General features: G+C 39.7%; 3 gene segments (V, D, J or C); all 3 read right to left on the reverse strand.

Annotated features, from left to right (window-relative positions):
- Positions 1–611: 611 nt before the first annotated feature.
- Positions 612–1,131, reverse strand: LOC128530029 (probable non-functional T cell receptor gamma variable). The segment is given in 2 exon segments: positions 612–949; positions 1,042–1,131. Coding segments are annotated over 2 exon segments (381 nt in total).
- A 6,943-nt stretch (positions 1,132–8,074) lies between these two features.
- Positions 8,075–12,549, reverse strand: LOC128521163 (T cell receptor gamma variable 2-like). The segment is given in 3 exon segments: positions 8,075–8,340; positions 11,865–12,224; positions 12,346–12,549. Coding segments are annotated over 3 exon segments (669 nt in total).
- A 4,013-nt stretch (positions 12,550–16,562) lies between these two features.
- Positions 16,563–17,629, reverse strand: LOC128521179 (T cell receptor gamma variable 2-like). The segment is given in 3 exon segments: positions 16,563–16,636; positions 17,090–17,449; positions 17,536–17,629. Coding segments are annotated over 3 exon segments (477 nt in total).
- Between the last annotated feature and the right edge of the window lie 5,019 nt (positions 17,630–22,648).

Below are 22,648 nucleotides of genomic sequence, written 5' to 3' on the forward strand. Positions count from 1 at the left end.
AAGTGTGTTTGTCAGGTGTGTTGCTGTACAGCTGTATTGTGGTTGGAGTCACACTGTATCCAGGGAATACTGCGAGAGGTCAGAAACATTTATGGAACACCAGTCAAACTTCATATAAAGAATCATCCAAATTGCAAGATTGTTTCAGGGACCTTGGAGCTGTAAGGCAAGAACTCTATTCACTACACCATAGTAAAGCAGGGAAATCCCTAAGATTGCAACATTGGATTAGAAAATCATTTTCCGAAATATAAAAACAATGTGTGCATACACTAAATATAAAATATTTTAATTGACACAACTTTTAAATCCTATTCTACATCTAGCACCGGTACCACAAATTACAATAATTTTTTCAGTGTACTTTAATTAACCCAATAATTTTTTTTCATTCCACTGAATTACTAAACAATTTTTCGGTTGGAGAGGCTTAAAATTTTTTCACAACGCTATATTTTAAACCCCTTTACTGAAAAGCCAAGCAGCCCCAGCAAAAGAATATCTCTAGCGCCACCACTGATTTTGACATTCTTACACTTAATAATGTTGCCTGTAAAAATCATTTCCTGTTTTGGTTATATACAGTACCATCAGGGTTTTTGTACATGCTGTTAATATTTACTGTCACTGTGGTCGTCATTATCCCAGCTGGCGCAGTAATAAACTGCAGAGTGCTTTTTCTTTAGGTCTATTTTCAGGTCATAATTATTAGACTGTGTCCTCACACCAAATTCCCGTGCTTCATGAAAGTTAGCATCATGAACCGGTTCCAGGCTTCCACTTTTGACATACAGGATCCTTGTGAGAGCTTCTCCTTCTTTCTTTTGGTACCAGTGGACATAATTGCTAGAAGACAATCCGGTCACCTTGCAGCTGATATACACAGTTTTGCCCTCATCTTTGGTCATGGAGAAATCTTTTTGCTCCAGTGTCTGTCCCAGAACTGGTTCTGTAATGAAAAAAATTGTGGGAAAACTTTTCTTTTCTTTTTCCATCTTTTTTCCTTTGCTTATAGTTTTATTGCAGTGATCTTATACTTACCCATGGCCAGAGAGATCAGAACAGCACATATGATTACAAACATGTTAATTTGGACGTAAAATAGTTTCCTTTCAGTCCTGCACTTTTTATTGCACCTGTTATTGCATTAATGCTAGTTTATCATATGAGTCTTTCCTTTTTTTAAGTATTGATGTCATTTCCTGGGGTGGGGATTGTTAACCTCGTCAACAAAAATTAATCCAGATTTGGTGTATTTGTTGTTTTCTTGTTACTGAGAAATACCATACTACTACTATTACTAAAATAATAATAACAATAATAATAATAATAATGTATGACATGTACTGTAATTATAAGGATATTGTTTGTGCCAGTTCTAGGAAAAGGGGAAACGAAGGGAATTTGACCCAGACTTAACATATATACACGCTTAGTGATTATAGAGATTTATCAGGTTTAGAATAAACACTGCTAAACTTGGGACAGGGTAAGCTCAGTGGTTAAGGTGATGGTGTACTGACTAGAAAGTCCCAGGTTTAAACCCACAGCACCACCAAGCTGCCCTTTGTGTATCATCGGGGTTTCTGTACACTTTGAACATTTGCTGTCACTGTGTGTCACTGCTGTACTCCCAGCTGGCGCAGTAATAAACCCCTGAATGACTTTTCTCAAGCTGTTGTATCTTCAGATAATAATTATCACTTTGTATCCTCACTATAAACTGTTCTGCTGCAGGATAGTTATTATCAGGAACAAGTTGGTTGCCTTTTTTGACATTAAGGATCCGTTTGAGAACTTCTTCACCGTCTTTCTTATGGTACCAGTGGACATAATCTCTAGATAATTTGGTAACTTTGCAGATGATGTTCACAGTTTTACCCTTCTGTTTTGTTATGGAGAGATCATTTTGCTCCAGTGTCACTTCCAGAACAGCTTCTGTAATCAACATTTAAAAAATGAAAAACAATATTTTCCAGTATTTTGTTTTTTACTGTTTTTTATGCTTTCATTGTATATCTGATATTTACCTGTGATTAAAGAAAAAAAAAGAACAAATATTGTTATAAACATTTTAGTTTGGCTGTAAAAATAAATAAACAACAAGGTCTTAATTCACCACTTTTTTTGTAGGAAATAGTTTTTTGAAATGTGTTTTTTATGTATTAAGTAATGATGTCATTTCCTTGGGTGGGGATTGTCAGCAAGTCTTAACCCAAACTTGGTGTATGTATTATTTTCTTATACTGTAGCTGAAAAACATACTAAGCAAAATCAAATCAATTTGTTATTCAACATCCTATTTGTAGTAGTTCTGTAAACAGGAAATTAAAGGGAATTAACTGTATGTAAACAATTCCTACATACTGTACAGGAGGACTGAAAGGATTTGTTGTAGGAATAGTATAAATATGTATATACAGTAAATTAGTATTTAAAATTCTATTTATTTTAGCTGTCTCCCACAGTATATAGAAAGTAAAATGTAAAAATTAATATGACATTAAAACCCAGACATTCAGTTTTAATTTCATTCACTCCTTCTCTATACTGCTTATTCTTTACAGGGTTATGGGAAGCATGGAGCCTATCCCAGTTCAATCAGGGAACAAGGAGAATTACTCCCTGGATGTGGTGCTTATACAACACAGGGCACACGAGCACACTTATTTACCCACAAGTCTTAGGATTGTGGGAGGAACTAGAGCAACCAGAGGAAACCAACCACGCATGGTGGGAACATGCAGACCACTAGGCTTTTTAATTGAAGGGTATTTAATCCAAACCGTGTAGGAATTAAAGCAACTTTTTGTTCAGTCCGTATTGGGTTTTAGAAAGACAACAAAGATTATAACACAAAAAATCTCTTTCTCTCTGGTACAACACTCAAAAATAAATGATGAAACATAAAACAGTCAATCAGAATCTCAAAATACTAGCACACGACAGATAGGATTTCACAAGGTTCAAAATGAGACCTTCTAGCTGAGTGTTTGGGGTCCTTATATTAGGATAGGATGCAGAGTAAAACCAATCCCTAGCTCCAGCTGATTAACAGGCCACACCTATTTATTTTGATTTGAGTTTTTTATGTTGCCAAGTTTATTTTATTTTATTTTATTTTATTTTATTTTTTTGTGAAGCTGCTTTGAGACAATGACCATTGTTAAAAGCGCTATATAAATAAAATTGAATTGAATTGAATTTAATTATTTTGTTTTCTCCTTTTGTTTTCTCCTTTATTGCATATACTCTTTACTATATTGCACCAGTTTTTTCATTAATGCTAGTATATAACATGAGCCTTTTTAAAAATAATCATATTGTGGCGTGGGCGGGGCGGCGGCAGACGGCCAGCATGCCTTGCGGGGATGTCGGTGTGTGTTCACCATGTTGGGGAAAGGTGTTTTGGTCAGTGGCTTCGGCCCTGTTGTGTGTGAGGGGGTGTGTGACGTGTGAAATGTGCTCTAGTTCAGGCTGACGCTGAATTAGATGTAGGCTCCTGAGTGAAGGTGCTGCTCATGCCTTACCTGCTGTGTGCTCAATAAAGTACTCCTAGCCATTGCATTGGGCAGCAAATAAGCTCACTCGTCTCTCTAGCATTCTTCCTTGCGTAAAAACGCTACATTGGTGTCAGAAGTGGGATCTCGGAAGCGGAGGCTGGCGCTGCGCAACCGGAGCAAGATACAGCTCCGTGCGCTGTTAGCCGGCAAAGCGACCTGCCGTTGCGCGAGGCCGAGCGCGCTGAGCCCATATCGGCGGCACATCGCGGCGGAAGAGCCGAGCGACCGCCCGCAGCTCAGTGGCGCTCGGTTCGTGAACCTAGCCGGGGACAGGGACCGCCGGACTACCACTGCAACGTTCTCAGGCCTGAGGGACAGCCGGACTACCGCTTCAACGTTCTCAGGCCTGAGGAACAGCGTACACCAGCAGCCGCTAACCTAGCGCCGGGTGGACGGTTGGGGAGCCCCGCGGGGCTTTACATCGACTGTGTGCCGGACGGCGTCTTACTGCGGGCGTTCGTGGACACCGGCTCCACTGTTTCCCACGGGTTGTGGAACTGTGAACCGCTCATCGCCAGGCAGAAGGGCCCCACCCAGCGCTCGCGGGCACCGATGCAAGACTTTTGGGTGGGGGCACCTATGGGGCGAATGGGCGTGGCCACTCACAGCCAGCTTGGCTCTCTGATGTCATCTACCGGGTGCGGTTGGCAGGGCGGGCACGAGTTTTGCCCCACCGGGACCGTCTTGCGCCTCACCAGCCGCACGCCGGGGAACCATCGAACTCTGGAGGCCGGACCGCCTCAGGACTACATTCGCGTTCACCCCTCGCCTGCCAAAGGACGCCGGCGTTCCCACCGCCAGCGCCGACCGCCTCCACGCCGCCAATACAAAGTTCGTCATGGTGACCAGGGACGGTCACAGCTCGGGTGGGGGCAGTGTGGCGTGGGCGGGGCGGCGGCTGACGACCAGCATGCCTTGCGGGGATGTCGGTGTGTGTTCACCATGTTGGGGAAAGGTGTTTTGGTCAGTGGCTTCGGCCCTGTTGTGTGTGAGGGGGTGTGTGACGTGTGAAATGTGCTCTAGTTCAGGCTGACGCTGAATTAGATGTAGGCTCCTGAGTGAAGGTGCTGCTCATGCCTTACCTGCTGTGTGCTCAATAAAGTACTCCTAGCCATTGCATTGGGCAGCAAATAAGCTCACTCGTCTCTCTAGCATTCTTCCCTGCGTAAAAACGCTACAATATATTTCCTGGAGTTATAATTCAGACGTGGTGTCGTTGTTATTTCTTTATTATTAACTAAAATCTGGCACTATCACCTTGCACCTCCAGGGTCAAGGGTTCGATTCTCGCCTCGGGTCCTTGTGCATGGAGATTGCATGTTCTTTCCCACAGTCCAAAGACATTCAGATTTAGTTGATAGGGACCTGTCAATTGTCTGTAGTGTGCATATGTGTGTGTGTGCCCTGCGATGGATTGCCACCCAGTCCAAGATGTACCCAGCCTTGTGCCCTGGTCTCCTGGGATAGGCTCCAGGCCCACTGTGGCCCTATACACAGGATAAGCTGTAGAGAAGATGAATAATCAAAATCTGTTTAGTTTTAGAGACAAAAACAAAGTAGGACAGAAATAAAGATAAAAATAAAAGTAACCATTGCACCATCCACTGTCTACACTGTTTATTCTATGTATGGCCTTAAATGGCCTGAGGCATACCCCATTTAATTTGCAGCACAAAGCAGGGTACACTCTGAGTGTCAACTGAAAAGTTGTCAGTTTTTTTAACAAAATTGTTTTTTTTGTTCATACCACTGCTTGTGAAAAATTATTTCCTGTTGTGGTTGAATACCATCATGTTTTTTGTACACACTGTGAGTATTTATTGTCACTGTGGGTGGCTGACTCCCAGGGGGCACAGTAATAAACTGCAGAGTAACTATTTTTCAGAGAGACCAGAGGTTTGATCTGGGAGACGTGAAATGAGGGGTTTGTCCGACGCATACTGTAGTGGAGGGAAGAGTCTGACAGTGCAAGGGTTGATGACTTTAATGATTGTAAATGGGCCAAGAAACCTGGGGGTCAGTTTCCGAGAGATGGTCTTGAGGGGGATATTACAAGCGGACAACATGACCCTTTGACACACTTGATAGGGTCGGCTTGTTGTTTGAAGGCTGAGACGGCCTGACGTATCTTTGACTTTGCGTTTAGCCAAGTAACTATTTTTTAGGGTTGCTATCTTCAGATCATGATTTTCACCCTGTATCTTTACATCAAACGCCTTTGCTTCAGGATGGCTATTGTCAGCTATAGGTTTGCTTCCACTGTTGACATATAGGATCCTTTTAAGACCTTCACCATCTTTCTTTAGCTACCAATGGACATAAGTGGTGGTTAGTCCAGTTACTTTTGCCATCCAGCATCTATGATTGAAGACTTGAGCAGAAGGGACCGAAACCTCCTCCTCCTGAGAGGGGAACAGGGGAGGCTGGTACCCGATACAGCACTGAAAAGGCGAGAGGCCGGTAGCCGATGTGGGTAAGGAGTTGTGGGCGTATTCGATCCACGGGAGCATTCGGCTCCCCTGTAGTCATCCAACGGAGGGCTGTCTCCAGGTCCTGGTTGGCCCGCTCCATCTGGCCATTAATCTGTGCATGATACCCCGAAGATAAACTGGGTGTGGCACCGATATGTTTACAGAAGGCAGCCCAGAATTATGCTGCAAACTGGGGTCCACAGTCCGATACAATGTCCGTCGAGAGTCCATGAAGCCGGAAAACATGAGTGACTAGTAGTTCCACCGTCTCCTTGGCGGTGGGAAGACTAGACAGGGAAACAAAGTGAGCTGCCTTAGAGAAACGGTCCACTACCGTGAGAGCGCAGGCGTGACCTTCGGACTTGGGGAGTCCGGTGACAAAATCAAGAGCTATGTGGGACCAGGGTCTGTGCGGGATTGGAAGAGGTCTGAGATGGCCAGCGGGTGGCTTATTGCTGGTATTATTCTTATTATTATTCCTACCAGGCATTGAGGGGGCAAAATGCTGGCTTCAGATTCTTGATTCTGGACTGGTGAGAACTGATGAGAGAGTGCATCTGGTTTGGTGTTCATTGAGCCCGGGCGGTAGGACAGGGAAAAATTAAAACGAGAAAAGAATAGGGACCACTTCGTCTGTCGGGAATTGAGGCGTTTGGCTGTTCTGAGATACTCCAGGTTTTTGTGGTCTGTCCAGACCAGAAATGGGGTCTCAGTCCCCTCTAGCCAGTGCCTCCATTCCTCTAACGGCAGTTTCACCGCCAGTAGTTCTCGATCACCAATGTCGTAGTTTCTTTCGGTGGGCGAAAGTCAGCGAGAGAAAAAACAGCAGGGGTGTAGCTTGTAGTTGTCCTTGGGTGATCGTTGTGATAGTACTGCCCCTACTCCAGAATCTGAGGCGTCCACCTCGACAATGAACTGAAGGGAAGAATCAGGCTGTTGGAGAATGGGTGCTGAGGTAAAGCGCCTCTTGAGTTCCTAAAATGTTTCAGCTGCTTGTTCTGTCCAGACAAAAGGACTTTTTACTGAGGTCATGGAGGTGAGTGGCATGGCTACCGAGCTATAGTCGCGGATAAATCGCCTGTAAAAATTGGCGAAACCCAAGAAGTGCTGGACGTCTTTACGGGTGGTTGGGAGGGGCCAGTCAGTAAAAGCTTGCAGCTTGGCATATTCCATCTGGATCTTTAAAGGGGCAATTATGAAACCCAGAAAAGAAACCGTGTTGCGATGAAATTCGCACTTCTCAGCCTTGACGAAGAGCTGGTTCTCTAGAAGCCTCTGAAGCACCTGGCCAACATGTCTGGAATGTTCCTCTAAGGAGCGGGAGAAGATTAAGATGTCATCCAGGTAAACGAAGAAAAATACGTTAATGAAGTCCCTAAGGACGTCGTTGACCAAGGTAGACCGCCGGGGCATTGCCTAATCCAAACGGCATCATGAGATGTTCATGATGACCGGACATGGTGTTGAAGATCGTCTCCCTCCCTGATTCTGACCAAGTGATAGGCACTGCGAAGGTCCAGCTTGGTAAAGATTTGGGCCCCCTGCAGGAGGTCAAAGGCGGTAGACATCAGGGGTAGGGGATAATCAATACAGGGACACAGGGACCCGTCTTTTTTTGGCCACAAAGAAGAAGCCAGCCCCGGCAGGAGATGATGAAGGTCAGACGATGCCGGCGGCTAATGATTCGGAGATGTACTTGTCCATGGCCTCCCTTTCGTGTTGTGAGAGTGAGTAGAGATGTCCCCGGGGCGGACGAATAAGAGAATTCGTCTGGGACTTGCTGAAGACCATTCTGAGATCTGAGTAGTCATTTGGGACCGAGATGATGTCGGGGAACTCCTCAGAGGAGATTGTTACTGAAGCGGGACTGAGCACAGACTTGAGGCATGAGGCTAGACAAAGAGGGCTCCATCCCAGGATGGCGTTGTTCTGCCAGTCTATTTGCGGGTTATGGCGGATTAGCCAGGGGCGTCCAAGGACCAGGTGGGCTTGAGCCTTTGGCATGGCTAAAGATGATACTGTATTTCCTCCGAATGGTTCTCAGATGTCCTTAGGGTGACTTGAGCGGTTCTCCAGGTAATTGGGGGGAGGAGCGTCCCATCGAGGAGGCGGAGCTCCCATCGAGGAGGCGGAGCGTCCCATCAAGGAGGCGGGGCTGTGACGCAAGGGAATCTTCACAAACCCGGAAACCCGCAGTTTAGGGTCTGGAGGTGCTGGTTTGGTCTGGCTGGCGTGTGACACATATAGGATCCTTTTAAGACTTTTACCATCTTTCCTTTGGTACCAATGGACATAAGTGGTGGACACTTTACAGCCAGCCAACTTTTTTTGTCAGGGAGATATCTTTTTGCTCAAGTGTCAGTCCCAGAACAGCTTCTACAGTGGTGTGAAAAACTACTTGCCCCCTTCCTGATTTCTTATTCTTTTGCATGTTTGTCACACAAAATGTTTCTGATCATCAAACACATTTAACTATTAGTCAAAGATAACACAAGTAAACACAAAATGCAGTTTTTAAATGATGGTTTTTATTATTTAGGGAGAAAAAAAATCCAAACCTACATGGCCCTAGTAATTGCCCCCTGAACCTAATAACTGGTTGGGCCACCCTTAGCAGCAATAACTGCAATCAAGCGTTTGCGATAACTTGCAACGAGTCTTTTACAGCGCTCTGGAGGAATTTTGGCCCACTCATCTTTGCAGAATTGTTGTAATTCAGCTTTATTTGAGGGTTTTCTAGCATGAACCGCCTTTTTAAGGTCATGCCACAACATCTTAATAGGATTCAGGTCAGGACTTTGACTAGGCCACTCCAAAGTCATTTTGTTTTTCTTCAGCCATTTACAGGGGGATTTGCTGGTGTGTTTTGGGTCATTGTCCTGCTGCAGCACCCAAGATCGCTTCAGCTTGAGTTGACGAACAGATGGCCGGATATTCTCCTTCAGGATTTTTTGGTAGACAGTAGAATTCATGGTTCCATCTATCACAGCAAGCCTTCCAGGTCCTGAAGCAGCAAAACAACCCCATCACACTATCACCACCATATTTAACTGTTGGTATGATGTTCTTTTTCTGAAATGCTGTGTTACTTTTACGCCAGATGTAACGGGACACGCACCTTCCAAAAAGTCTCGTCGGTCCACAATGTATTTTCCCAAAAGTCTCGGCAATCATTGAGATGTTTTTTTAGCAAAATTGAGACGAGCCTTAATGTTCTTTTTGCTTAAAAGTGGTTTGCGCCTTGGAAATCTGCCATGCAGACCGTTTTTGCCCAGTCTCTTTCTTATGGTGGAGTCGTGAACACTGACCCTAATTGAGGCAAGATAGGCCTGCAGTTCTTTAGATGTTGTCCTGGGGTCTTTTGTGGCCTCTCGGATGAGTTGTCTCTGTGCTCTTGGGGTAATTTTGGTCGGGCGGCCACTCCTGAGAAGGTTAACCACTGTTCCATGTTTTTGCCATTTGTGGATAATGGCTTTCACTGTGGTTCGCTGGAGTCCCAAAGCTTTAGAAATGGCTTTATAACCTTTACCAGACTGATAGATCTCAATTACTTTTGTTCTCATTTGTTCCTGAATTTCTTTGGATCTTGGCATGATGTCTAGCTTTTGAGGTTCTTTTGGTCTACTTCTCTGTGTCAGGTAGCTCCTATTTAAGTGATTTCTTGATTGAAACAGGTGTGGCAGTAATCAGGCCTGGGGGTGACTACAGAAATTGAACTCAGGTGTGATAAACCACAGTTAAGTTATTTTTTAACAAGGGGGGCAATGACTTTTTCACACAGGGCCATGTAGATTTGGAGTTTTTTTCCCCTTAATAACGTAAACCTTCATTTAAAAACTGCATTTTGTGTTCAATTATGTTATCTTTGACTAATAGTTAATGGTTTTTGATGAGCAGAAACATTTATGTGTGACAAACATGCAAAAGAATAAGAAATCAGGAAGGGGGCAAATAGTTTACAGTAGTTCACACCACTGTATTAAAAACAAATTAATTATTATTATTATTATTATTATTATTATTATTATTATTATTGTTGTTGTTGTTGTAATTATTATTAATAATAATAATAATACAGTAGTTATTAATAATAATTAAAATAATAAAAAGAAGAAAAAAAACTTAAAAACAGCAAAAACATTTATTTTTAATTTTCCCTTACACCACGAGAATATTCGCACATGTCTCTCATAAATTACATTTATCATTTTGCTATAATACTTACCTGCAGCCAAAGAGAACAGAACAGAATATATGGCAATAAACATTTTATTAGATTTATAAATTAAGTATTACAGGACTATTTATTGAACCTGTTTTGGCATGTATACTGGTATGGAACTTTTTTTTTTTCTTCAAAAAAGTAATGTTTTTTGATGTAATTTCCTAAGGGCGGGAACTAGCCACCTTGGCAGCCAACATTACACCAGATTTGGATAACTGTTTATTCCTAAAGATGTACCCTGTTTGCTACTTTAAAATGAACTTACTATTCATACTATTTATTTACTTGCACAAGTAAATTCTTTTTTTTTTACTCCTTCGTTATATGTTTCAAATTGTACAAATAAGAAAAATAAACATTTTGTAGAGAATCAGTATATAGTAAATGAACTTATAAATAATTAACCAGACAAATATAAAGATGTTCAGGCTCTATTCACTCTTACACGCTCATTCTCTACACCCCTTATACTGTACAGAGTCACGAGAAACCTGGAGTTTATTCTAGAGGACACAAGGCACTGTAATTTCTGAAAAGGGCACTGTGTGAGTGACTGTGTGCAAGTATGTATGTTTGTCAGGTGTGTTGCTGTACAGCTGTATTGTGGTTGGAGTCACACTGTATCCAGGGAATACTGCGAGAGTTCAGAAACATTTATGGAACACCAGTCAAACTTCATATAAAGAATCATCCAAATTGCAAGATTGATCCAGGCACCTTGGAGCTGTAAGGCAAGAACTCTATTCACTACACCATAGTAAAGCAGGGAAATTCCTAAGATTGCAACAATGGATTAGAAAATCATTTTTCAAAATATATAAAGCATGTGTGCATACACTAAATATGAAATGTTTTAATTGACACAACTGTTAAATCCTATTCTACATCTAGCATTGGTACCACAACATACAATAATTTTTTCAAGCACAGCACCAGCAAAAGAATATCTGTAGCGCCACCACTGATTTTGACATTCTTACACTTAATAATGTTGCCTGTGAAAATCATTTCCTGTTTTGGTTATATACAGTACCATCAGGGTTTTTGTACATGCTGTTAATATTTACTGTCACTGTGGTCATCATCATCCCAGCTGGCGCAGTAATAAACTGCTGAGTGTTTTTTACTCAGTTTTGTTATCTTTAGATCATAATTATCAGACTATATCCTCACGTCAAATGTATTTGCTTCAGGATGGGTATCGTGAACAGCTGGGCTTTCTTTGACATACAGGATCCTTTTAAGAGCGTCTCCATCTTTCTTTTGGTACCAGTGGACATAATTGCCACTAGACAATCCGGTCTTTTTGCAAGTGATGTACACACTTTTGCCCTGTAACAAACATGAATCTGTAAAAAATTGATTTGATGGATTCCCCTGTTGTCGGTCTGCACTAGTATGACTGACCCCCAGAAATCTTGCATCAACTTAAATTCTGAGGACTGTTTGTTACCCTAAACACTGCATGTCTAAAACTCACCTTTTATTTTTTATACAAAGGGATTTCCTAAATATTAAATGAAAAAAAAAAGTTTACTCATGTCATTACTGTTTGAGTAAATGTATATTTAAGACTTCTAAAGTGTTTGAATGTGCTTGTATAACATTGGGGTTTTTGCACACACTGTGAATATTTGCTATCATTGTGGGAGCCTCCCCAGCTGGCACAGTAATAAACTGCAGAGTGCTTTTTCTTCAGGTTTGCTATTTTCAGGTCATAATTATTAGACTGTGTCCTCACACCAAATTCCTGTGCTTCATGAAAGTTAGCATCATGAACAGGTTCCAGGCTTCCACTTTTGACATACAGGATCCTTGCGAGAGCTTCTCCTTCTTTCTTTTGGTACCAGTGGACATAATTGCTAGAAGACAATCCGGTCACCTCGCAGCTGATATACACACTTTTGTCCTCGTCTTTGGTCATGGAGAAATCTTTTTGCTTCAGTGTCTGTCCCAGAACTGATTCTGTAATGAAACGAAATTGGGTGAAAATTTTCTGGGATTATGTTTTTTTTTCTTTATCTTTTTTGTTTTCCATATCTGTTTTTCTGTTCTTATAGTTTTATTGCAGTGATCTTATACTTACCCATAGCCAGAGAGAAGAGAACAGCATATATTGTTATAAACATATTAAGTGAAATAAAGTTTTTTCTCAGTCCAGCACTCTTTATTGCACCTGTTATTGCATTAATGCTATCTTAGCATATGAGTCTTTCCTTTTTTTAAAGTATTGATGTCATTTCCTGGGGTGGGGATTGTACCCCTTGTCAGCAAACATTAACCCAGATTTGGTGTAATATTATAAGACAACTCATTTATACTATATCTAGGAATAAGAGGAAATGAATAGGATTTGACATGACTTTTTAAAATTTTATATATAGTACAAGTTTGGTAACCGTAGAAATACTGCTAGCCTCGGGACAGGTTAAGCTCATTGGTTAAGGTGCTGGTGTACTGATTGGAAAGTCGCAGGGTAAAACCCCAGCACCACCAAGCTGCCGCTGTTGAACCCTTAAAGCAGACCGTTAAACCTCAACTGTTCAAATGTTTGATGAGCTAAAATGTAAGTCACTTTGGATATGGAGATTTGTCATATGGCGTAAATGTTTTAAATGTAGTTTTCTACTTGTTCTCTTTTTTTATGATTTTATTGCAATGATCTGATATTTAACTGTTACCAAAGACAAGATAACAAATGTGGTTATAAACATGAGTTTGAGTTGGTTGTCAAAAAAAGAAAAAAGGAAGGACAAACATAAGCTTTATGTTCTCCACATTTTTCTGTGAAATTTAGGACATGCGTTTTTATGCATTAAGTAATGATGTCATTTCCTAGGGTGGGGATTGGCCACCAAGTCAGCCAGAGTTGCCCTAAACTTAGTGTATGTGTAAGTATGCAAAAAGCAAGACAATTTATTACAAGACACCCTGTTTGTAATAGTTCTAGAAACATTTTTGACTCTTTTATAAATGTTTGGTAGAGAGCTATTAGTGTTTGAATAAATGCGTGTTTCTCTGTCCCATTTTGTGGGCTTTTGTGCATACTGTAAATATTTACTGTAACTGTGGTAACTTGACTCCCAACTGGCACAGTAATAAACCCCTGAGTGACTTTGCTGGTGTTTTGCTATCTTAAGCTCATAATTATCAGACTGTTCCCTTACTTCAAAGTCAATATTGGTATTATCAAGAACAGCTGCACCATTTTGCATGATATACATGATGCTTGTGAGAGCTTCACCATCTTTCTTTTGGTAACATAATTGAACATAATTGCCACTAGACAATCCAGTCACTTTGCAGCTGATATGTACAGTTTGCCCTCTTCTTTTGTTATGGAGATCTTAACTTTTTGGTCCAGTCCCAAAACAGATTCTGTTCAAAGTCATAATGTGTACAGTTGCAATTCTGGCATTTTATGTTTCTCAATTAAAGTAGCAATACAAGTTGTTATTTGTTAAAACTATCATTAGTTTTGGTTTAGGGAATTTGTAAAATGTTTTATTCTTATGTCATTTTATTTTTTTTCATTTACAGTAAAGTAGATTTACTTATACTCAACAAAAGAAAAAAATTAAAATTTTTATTACTCAAGGCCTAAAAACAGTTTTGTGGTCCTCATAAACATCTACTGTATAAGCAAACACCCTTCAATACATAGAAATGGGATATAATGCATCAGTGTTTGAATTAAGAATCTTCTAATTCCTCTAGAGGTCGTGCAGCGTCATGATTACTGTACACACTGTGGATATTTACTATAAAAAATATTGCCTTCTGTAGAATAGCTAACATGGTAGTTTGGTTATTATGAAGTATGCTCTCAGTTCTTTATTGCACATACTCTACTATATTGCACCAGTTTTGCATTATAGAACATAAGCCTTTTTAAAAATAAAGTAATTACATAATTTCCTGGAGTTCTAACTCAGACTTGGTGTAGTTGGTTCCTTATGTTCCTTAAAGAGGTCCTATTATGCTTTTTCAAATATTTTCTTTCATGCAGTGTCATGTAGCTGTATGTGAACATAAACTATCTGCACTATCTGTGACACTGACAGTGCAAGATATTTGGAGTTTTTGTCTATTAAAAAAAGAATCGGCTCACATTCGCCTAAACGAGTCGTTAGCAAATTTATTTTTATTCTGTTACGGATCCACGTCACTCCATAACATATTTGCATAATGTCCGACCATGTTCTATGTCGCGAACAACGTGCCCGCCCACATTCTTTGTCATGAACAACTTGCCCGCCCACGTTCTACGTCACGAACAACTTGCCCGCCATCTTACAATTAACGGTACCACACTCTTGTTAATGTGACCGAGCATTCATGCCAGGTTCGCTTAAACACTTTGTAATATATAAAAACAATAAAAACGTGAGCAAACAAAATCCTTTTTTAACTGTTTATTCTCCACCACTCACCAAAACTGAACTTAAAACTCGCAAAGTGGCAAGGCCCATGCGCACTTCGCGTGTGTGGAGGTATTTTTTCCCTCAGGGTTTGCTGTAGACACACAAAATCTTTTTACCTACTGTTGCTACCCTTAGAATAGCCATAGTAGCCACTAGCACCTCTAAGAAATTTCTGTGATTTATTTTGATGTTTTATTTTTAATGTGAGAATGCTATAATTTAAAAATGTAAAAAAATTGTTAAATGGATTGATAAAGCAAACTGATCATTTTTTGCTTGAACATATTAGGCCAACACAGTAATCTGTTTTAATTAACTGGTACAGCATGCATTGAACTTTTGACCTTACTTTATCATCCTGTTAGCCAGAGCGCTGTAGCATTATTATGAAACTTTAAATAACTATTTCACTGTAATTTAATTAAACCAAGTAATTTAGTTTTTAATTCCAATAAGTCCCTGTAAACATTTCTGTAGGATAGGCTTGGTTTCATTACTACATTTTAAAGCACCTTAAAAGCCAAGCAACCCCACAGCACCAGCAAAAGAATATCTATGGCACCACCAGTGATTTTAACATTTTTACACTTACAGTAATGATGACTGTGAAAAATCATTTAATGTTTTGTTTATATGCCATAAGGGTTTTTGTACATGCTGTTAATATTTACTGTGGTTGTCATAATCCTAGCTGGCGCAGTAATAAACTGCTAAGTGGTTTCTACTCAGTTTTGTTATCTTTAGATTATAATAATCAGACTGTATACTCACTTCAAATGTATTTGCTTCAGGATGGGTATCGTGAACAGCTGGGCTACTTTTTTGACATACAGGATCCTTTTAAGAGCTTCTACGTCCTTCTTTTGGTACCAGTGCACATATTCTCTGGTTAATTCGGTCACTTTGCATGTGATGTACACACTTTTGCCCTCCTCTTTTGTCACAGAGAGATGTTGTTGCGCCAGAGTCACTCCTAGGACAGTTTCTGTAACAAACATGAATCTATAAAACATACTGTAGATTCTATGGATTACCCCCTTTTTATTGCTGTACCATGGTATACTTACCTGTGACCAAAGAGAAGAGAGAAGCATATATGACTATAAACATGTTGATTAGATGATTTAATAAAGGTTTCTGTGGGTTCAGCAATGATGTCATTTCCTGGGGTGGAGATTGTTGACCTTGGCAGGCAGCATTAACAAGCGTTAATTATAAATATTAACATAAATATACAGTAAGTTTAAGTATTTTCTTTGTTATATAAAGGGATTTCCTAATTATTTAATTTAAAAAATGGGTTTACTGTTATGATGTTGTGGGATAGCGCGTTATGCAAGCGTCCCCGACTTTCCTTTTTTTCTTTTTACATTGCCCTGATGCTGGGCTTTGGAGGGAAGGTTGTGTGTATGAGCTATGGGAGTGATTGTGCACACTTACCGTAGGCTTTTCCCGTTCTGAGATAACGTGGGATTATTAATTAGACACAAAACTTCTAATGGGAGAAAGAGCAAACATAAAATATATAACTAAGTGTTCTGTCCCCTCCAGACAAGGTTAATTCTTCTTATTGACCTTCAGTTCAATGAAGGTCAATAAGAAGGATTGTTTTTCCTTTTCAGTTTTCTTTTTCTTATCTGTTTTCTTTTCTCTTTTTAGTTTTTTTTTTTTTTTTTACTTTTTTAGTTCTTTCCTCCTTTAAATTTTTTTTTTTCTTTTAACTTTCTCAGTTTTCTTTTCTCTTTTCCTATACCGAAGCAACGCTCCACACCCTGGTGCTTCCTAAATGTCCGCGCGCCAAATGCTTTAAGTTGGGGGCCTATATAGACATGCATTCAGGTGTCATGCATCCCCCTGATTGCCATCATGGCAGCGTTGCCTAGAAACTGCACGTGAGGGTGACCGCGGGCCTGCCTGACTGGAAACCCGTGGAGTAGTTATCCGTGGGTTTGCCTGTCGCAATACCCGCAACGTTACAGTTTACTATGTTGAAACAAGACCCAGGCTACTAAGTTTTTATTTCATTTGTATGCTATATTTTATAACATGTATAAGTTTTAAATAAAAAAGAAGAGAATATAAAAGGAACAAAAATAGACACTTTCTTTTAAGCTTTGATACGAACCCCCCGAATATGTGGTTTTTGTTAAAAAATAACGATGAGAAAGTAGAAATTGTATTATTGTGCACTTTATATATCTTGTCTTTTATTTTAGAAAGAAATAAAATGTTGAGGAATCATCATTGTTTGAATAACAAACAGAACAGAGTTATCCATACACTGACTTTGTAGACTGTCGGATATGGTAATTTTAATCTACAGAGTTTGAAATTTATATATTCACCTTTTCACAATTTACAGTATATAATTCTTGTAAATATCATTTCCTGTTGTGCTTGTATAACATTGGGGTTTTTGCACACACTGTGAATATTTTCTGTCATTGTGGGAGCCTCTCCAGCTGGCACAGTAATAAACTGCAGAGTGCTTTTTCTTCAGTTTTACTATTTTTAGGTCATAATTATTAGACTGTGTCCTCACACCAAATTCCTGTGCTTCATGGAAGTTAGCATCATGAACAGGTTCCAGGCTTCCACTTTTGACATACAGGATCCTTGCGAGAGCTTCTCCTTCTTTCCTTTGGTACCAGTGGACGTAATTGCTAGATGACAACCCGGTCACCTCGCAGCTGATATACACACTTTTGCCCTCGTCTTTGGTCATGGAGAAATCTTTTTGCTCCAGTGTCTGTCCCAGAACTGGTTCTGTAATAAAAAAAATGCGATTTTCTTTTCTTTTTCCATTTTTTTTTTTTTTGCTTATAGTTTTATTGCAGTGATCTTATACTTACCCATGGCCAGAGAGAACAGAACAGCACATATGATTACAAACATGTTAATTTGGACGGAAAAAGGTTCTCTTTCAAAATAAAATAAAACTATTTTTCATGTAAAATAGTTTTCTCTAAGTCCAGTACTCTTTATTGCACCTGTTATTGCATTAATGCTAGTTTATCATATGAGTCTTTTTCTTTTTTTAAGTATTGATGTCATTTCCTGGGGTGGGGATTGTTAACCTCGTCAACAAACATTCATCCAGATTTGGTGTATTTGTTGTTTTCTTGTTACTGAGAAATACCATACTACTACTATTACTAAAATAATAATAATAATAATAATAATAATAACAAAAATAATGTATGACATGTAATTATAAGAATATTGTTTGTACCAGTTCTAGGAAAAGGGGAAACGAAGCGAATTTGACCCAGACTTAACATATATACACATTTAGTGATTATAGAGATTTATCAGGTTTAGAATAAACACTGCTAAACTTGGGACAGGGTAAGCTCAGTGGTTAAGGTGATGGTGTACTGACTAGAAAGTCCCAGGTTCAAACCCACAGCACCCCCAAGCTGCCCTTTGTGTATCATCGGGGTTTCTGTACACTTTGAACATTTGCTGTCACTGTGTGTCACTGCTGTACTCCCAGCTGGCGCAGTAATAAACCCCTGAGTGACTTTCCTCAGGCTATTGTATCTTCAGATCGTAATTATCACTTTGTATCCTCACTATAAACTGTTCTGCTCCAGGATAGTTATTATCAGGAACAGGTTGGTTGTCTTTTTTGACATTAAGGATCCATTTGAGAACTTCTTCACCGTCTTTCTTATGGTACCAGTGGACATAATCTCTCGATAATTTGGTAACTTTGCAGATGATGTTCGCAGTTTTACCCTTCTGTTTTGTTATGGAGAGATCATTTTGCTCCAGTGTCACTTCCAGAACAGCTTCTGTAATCAATATTTAAAAAACAAAAACAATATTTTAGTATTTTGTTTTCTACTGTTTTTTATGCTTTCATTGTAGTGATCTGATATTTACTTGTGATCAAAGAAAAAAGAACAAATATTGTTATAAACATTTTAAGTTGGCTGTAAAAATAAATAAACAACAAGGTCTCAATTCACCATTTTTTATGAGAAATTGTTTTTTAAAATGTGTTTTTTATGTATTGAGTAATGATGTCATTTCCTTGGGTGGGGATTGGCCACCGTATCAGCAAGTCTTAACCCAAACTTGGTGTATGTATTGTGGGAGAAAATTCTTCCACCTGTTGATGTTGCTGTTAATTTAAAATATCAATCAGTTAACAAGTCATTAACAAAGAGAATTAAAAAAGAATTAAAGAAGATTACGCCACGCAGAGCTGGATGAAGTAAGTCAGGCTTTTATTGCAGCAATAAGAACCCAGATGAGCCAGCCTAGCCATGCCTTGAATCAGAACCAAAGCAGTGCCAAGTCCAGACTGAATTCACAGTCAAAATCACGCTCCTTTTATACAGTTTCTGAGAGGGGGGATCTCCAGTCTCCTCCCCTGTACCTTCACCTCGTTTGACCACAGCAAAATTGTAATCCATTATAATTCAGTTTTTATCAATTAATTTTTTCATTAAAATTACATTTCTCTTATCTTGTACCATTATGTCATACACCTCGCTATCTGACTCCTCTCCATGCTCATAACTCTTTCCCTTTATATTTACACCTCGTTATTTGACTTCTTCCTGCGCTTATCTGACTCTTACAACTTCTCTCCATTATAATACATCTTCTTTAATAATTATTTTCTATTATCTTTACACTTTTCATATCTTTTTTTATAAAAATATAGGGGTGCCGCTTGTTTTCAAGGCTTTTTCCTTGTTTTTCTTTTGTATGTTCTTCATTTTTCAAGAGACCAGCCATGGGTAAGCATCTCCTTTACACTATTTTACTTATTTGCCTTATTTTACCCCATTCAATGTTTTTATACATTTTATTCTATTTTATAGCCAACTGCGACTTCTCCATTGATGACTTCATCCCTTTGGATGATTCGGACAGCCAGAGCAGTTCAGATCGTGTTCATTCTGAGGAATTTTATTTCTGTTGATGCTTTTACCCTGGCCCCTTATGTTTTGTATTTTACGTTGGGCTTTTACACTTTGTATTTTATATTATTACCATGTAGATATGCCTTTTTATTCTTTGTCTACTCTTATTAAAATATTTTATTCACAAGACTAGCTCTGTGTCTCTAATTTTTTCTATTTCTTATCTGCCCGTCCAGTCTGCCCACATGGCCATCTTCACACACACACACACACACACACACACACACACACACACACACACACACACACACACACACACACACACACACATACTGTCTCGCAGGGAGATTCCCCTGATTCTTTCAAGTTTAGTTTCAGTGTATAGTTTATTACATAGTTTCCCGTATACCTCGTTAGCCCCTCTTTTTATCTGGTTTCTAGTGCCTGGTGCTTATCTGGTGTCTGTCACCTGATTATTTCTTCTGTCCTTGGGTTTTTGTTGGTTGTTCCAGGATTTTTCTATCCTCCCTTCTTTGCCCTTGTTTTTTCTATCTGTTGGTTGTTCCTGGTTTATTCTACAGTTCTCAAGAGACAGACCATGTATAAGCATCTCTTTATTAGGTAGATGCACATACTTGTTTATTTTTGTGTCTACTTTTATTAAACTCAGTATTCCTAAAACTGATTGTGTGTCTTTTGGATATTTGTCTATATTTTTACTTAGACATGTATACGTGTATCCAACACTTGTTTCAATCCTTCATTAGGCCAAGTCCAACACCTGGCACCTTATCTTGTCTTATCTGGGTCACTCTAACCATTCCCTTACTGCTATGTTTTACGACCTGTCTGCTTTTCTCACTTAACCTCTATATTATTTCACTAAGATTAATATTATGTTGATTAATATTATCATATTGTTACATTGCTGCATACACAAATATATTTAATTAAAATATGCTTACATATTTCCCCCTCTGCGACTTTTAAGTCGCATAAAGAAAAACTCTGCAACTTTTCTTATCAATCCATTTTTCCTGTCCTTCTTACATTTTTCTGTCCTTCTTACATTTATCTGTCCTTCTTACATATTACCCCCTCAATCAACGGACCACCCTGAAATTAAGCATAAACGTATACAGTATAATCAGGTGTAAACATATGGTGAGTAAATAAGAAGTAATAATGAGTATGTTGGTTACAAACTTGAGTAAATAGCGGGTACATATAATGAGTAATTAACAGTTATATATAACGAGTTCAGAGGTGGGCGAAAAACCCTCAAGTTTAGCCAATCCAGAGGGAAAATTCCACACCTTGCCAGCATCTTATGCTCGACAGTGTATTTATCACCTGAACTTATCCCTTTGGATATATAGCAAATATCATACGTATACATTGAAAGACGGGTCGAACATAGAATTAGGGTCCCTGTAGAACAAAGATAGAGTGTCCAGTTTTTCACTTCCCTCGTCCATCATCAGTTTGCGGTCCTCCTTAGTGTAGTCAAGGATGTGTAAGTCTGTACAGGTCAGGAGGAATGATAGCGGTTCGTCTCCAACAGTTTGTCTTCTCCTTGACAAAGAAGATCTAACCAGTGCCCTGGCGTGGGCAATGCATCCAACATTCGTTGTGTGCATAAACGTTCATAAACATCTTTTCCCAACCGTATCTTAGTTATGGTCTTTGATGCTGTTAGATAGACATGTTCGAATTCAATCGTCCCAACGGTCCATACCTTTCGCCATGCTCTTTACCGTTTGCAGTAGTGCAGCAGCCAAACTTAAAGTATCTCTCTAGTTGGTATGATGTTGTCTCTAGAAGTCCTCAGTTCTCATCAAGGGAAACCATGTCCCGTGCCTTTGCTGTAACCCACTTGAGGTCCTGAGTCACTACGCCTGCCATGGTGATGAATTTCTTAGGCTGTGTTGGGTAGGCTGGATACCAGTCGACCAGATCATGTCATAATGCGTCCCATCTTTCCTGGGGGTCTGTGCCGTAGTCTGCTTCCAGATCTCGGTGCAGATCGTACAGGAGATTTTCCACTGTGGATACGGCCTTGCTACCCCCTCTGGTACAGGTTCTATAGGGTCCATTCTTGTATGGTCCTTCTCTTCTAGCAGCACTGTTCTTTCGTCTGTCTCCTCTGCGTCGTTAGCTGGTCTCTGCCTGTTGTCATCAAGCACTGTTGCTCCCTTAACCTGTTGGAAAATAACTTTGTGTATTTCAGATTAGTGTTTTACATAATGATCAAGTTCACTTTGTAGTTATTCGTGAGATGGACCTTTATAGGGTCCTCGAACAAAGGATGTCAGCATTGGTCTGCCAGTAAGCATTTCATACGGTGTTAAATGTGTGTTTTGGTTAGTTTGCGATCTCGTGCACATTAGAGCTAGCGGTAAAGCTTGTGACCAGCTCATACCTGTATCTGCACATATTTTAGCCAATTTCATTTTTAAAATTCCGTTCGCTCTCTCTCTACCATCCCCTGAGATTGGGGCAATATACACATCCGAATCTATGCTTGATGTTTCTGTATTACCTTGTTTGCAAAGTGCTTTCCGTTATCTGAGCTTAGGGTGTCTGGGATTCAAATCTTGGTATTACTTCTCTACGTAGGAATTTTACTACAGCAGTTGCATCCTCCTTAGCTGTTGCTATAGCTTCTACCCATCTGCTGAATCTATCGACAACCACTAAGATGTATCGTTTATCTTGAAACCTAGGCTCACCCATGTCTACAAAGTCACACATTATGTGTCTAAATGGTCCGTATGGTTCTGGAATATGTTCTATTGGTGATGTAAAGTGCTTTTTATTGTTTAATCTAGCAAAGATGTCGCAGAACTGTGATAGCGTTCGATGAACCATGGGGCCTAAATAGGGTGACCACCATTCCTTTGGATTCTTTTTATCACTTCCCCTCTTGCTACATGATCTTTACCATGAGCTTGTTTTATCAAGGTTATGAGAAAACTTTGTGGAGCAAAACAACGCCCATCTGCACTTTGCCATAAATTAGTGTCATTATTTTTATTCTGGCTTCCTGTTTATCTGTTTTACTGCTGGTTTCTTTGCTACTTCA

The sequence above is a fragment of the Clarias gariepinus genome, chromosome 1 (assembly GCF_024256425.1).
Source record: "Clarias gariepinus isolate MV-2021 ecotype Netherlands chromosome 1, CGAR_prim_01v2, whole genome shotgun sequence".
Classification (NCBI taxonomy): domain Eukaryota; kingdom Metazoa; phylum Chordata; class Actinopteri; order Siluriformes; family Clariidae; genus Clarias; species Clarias gariepinus.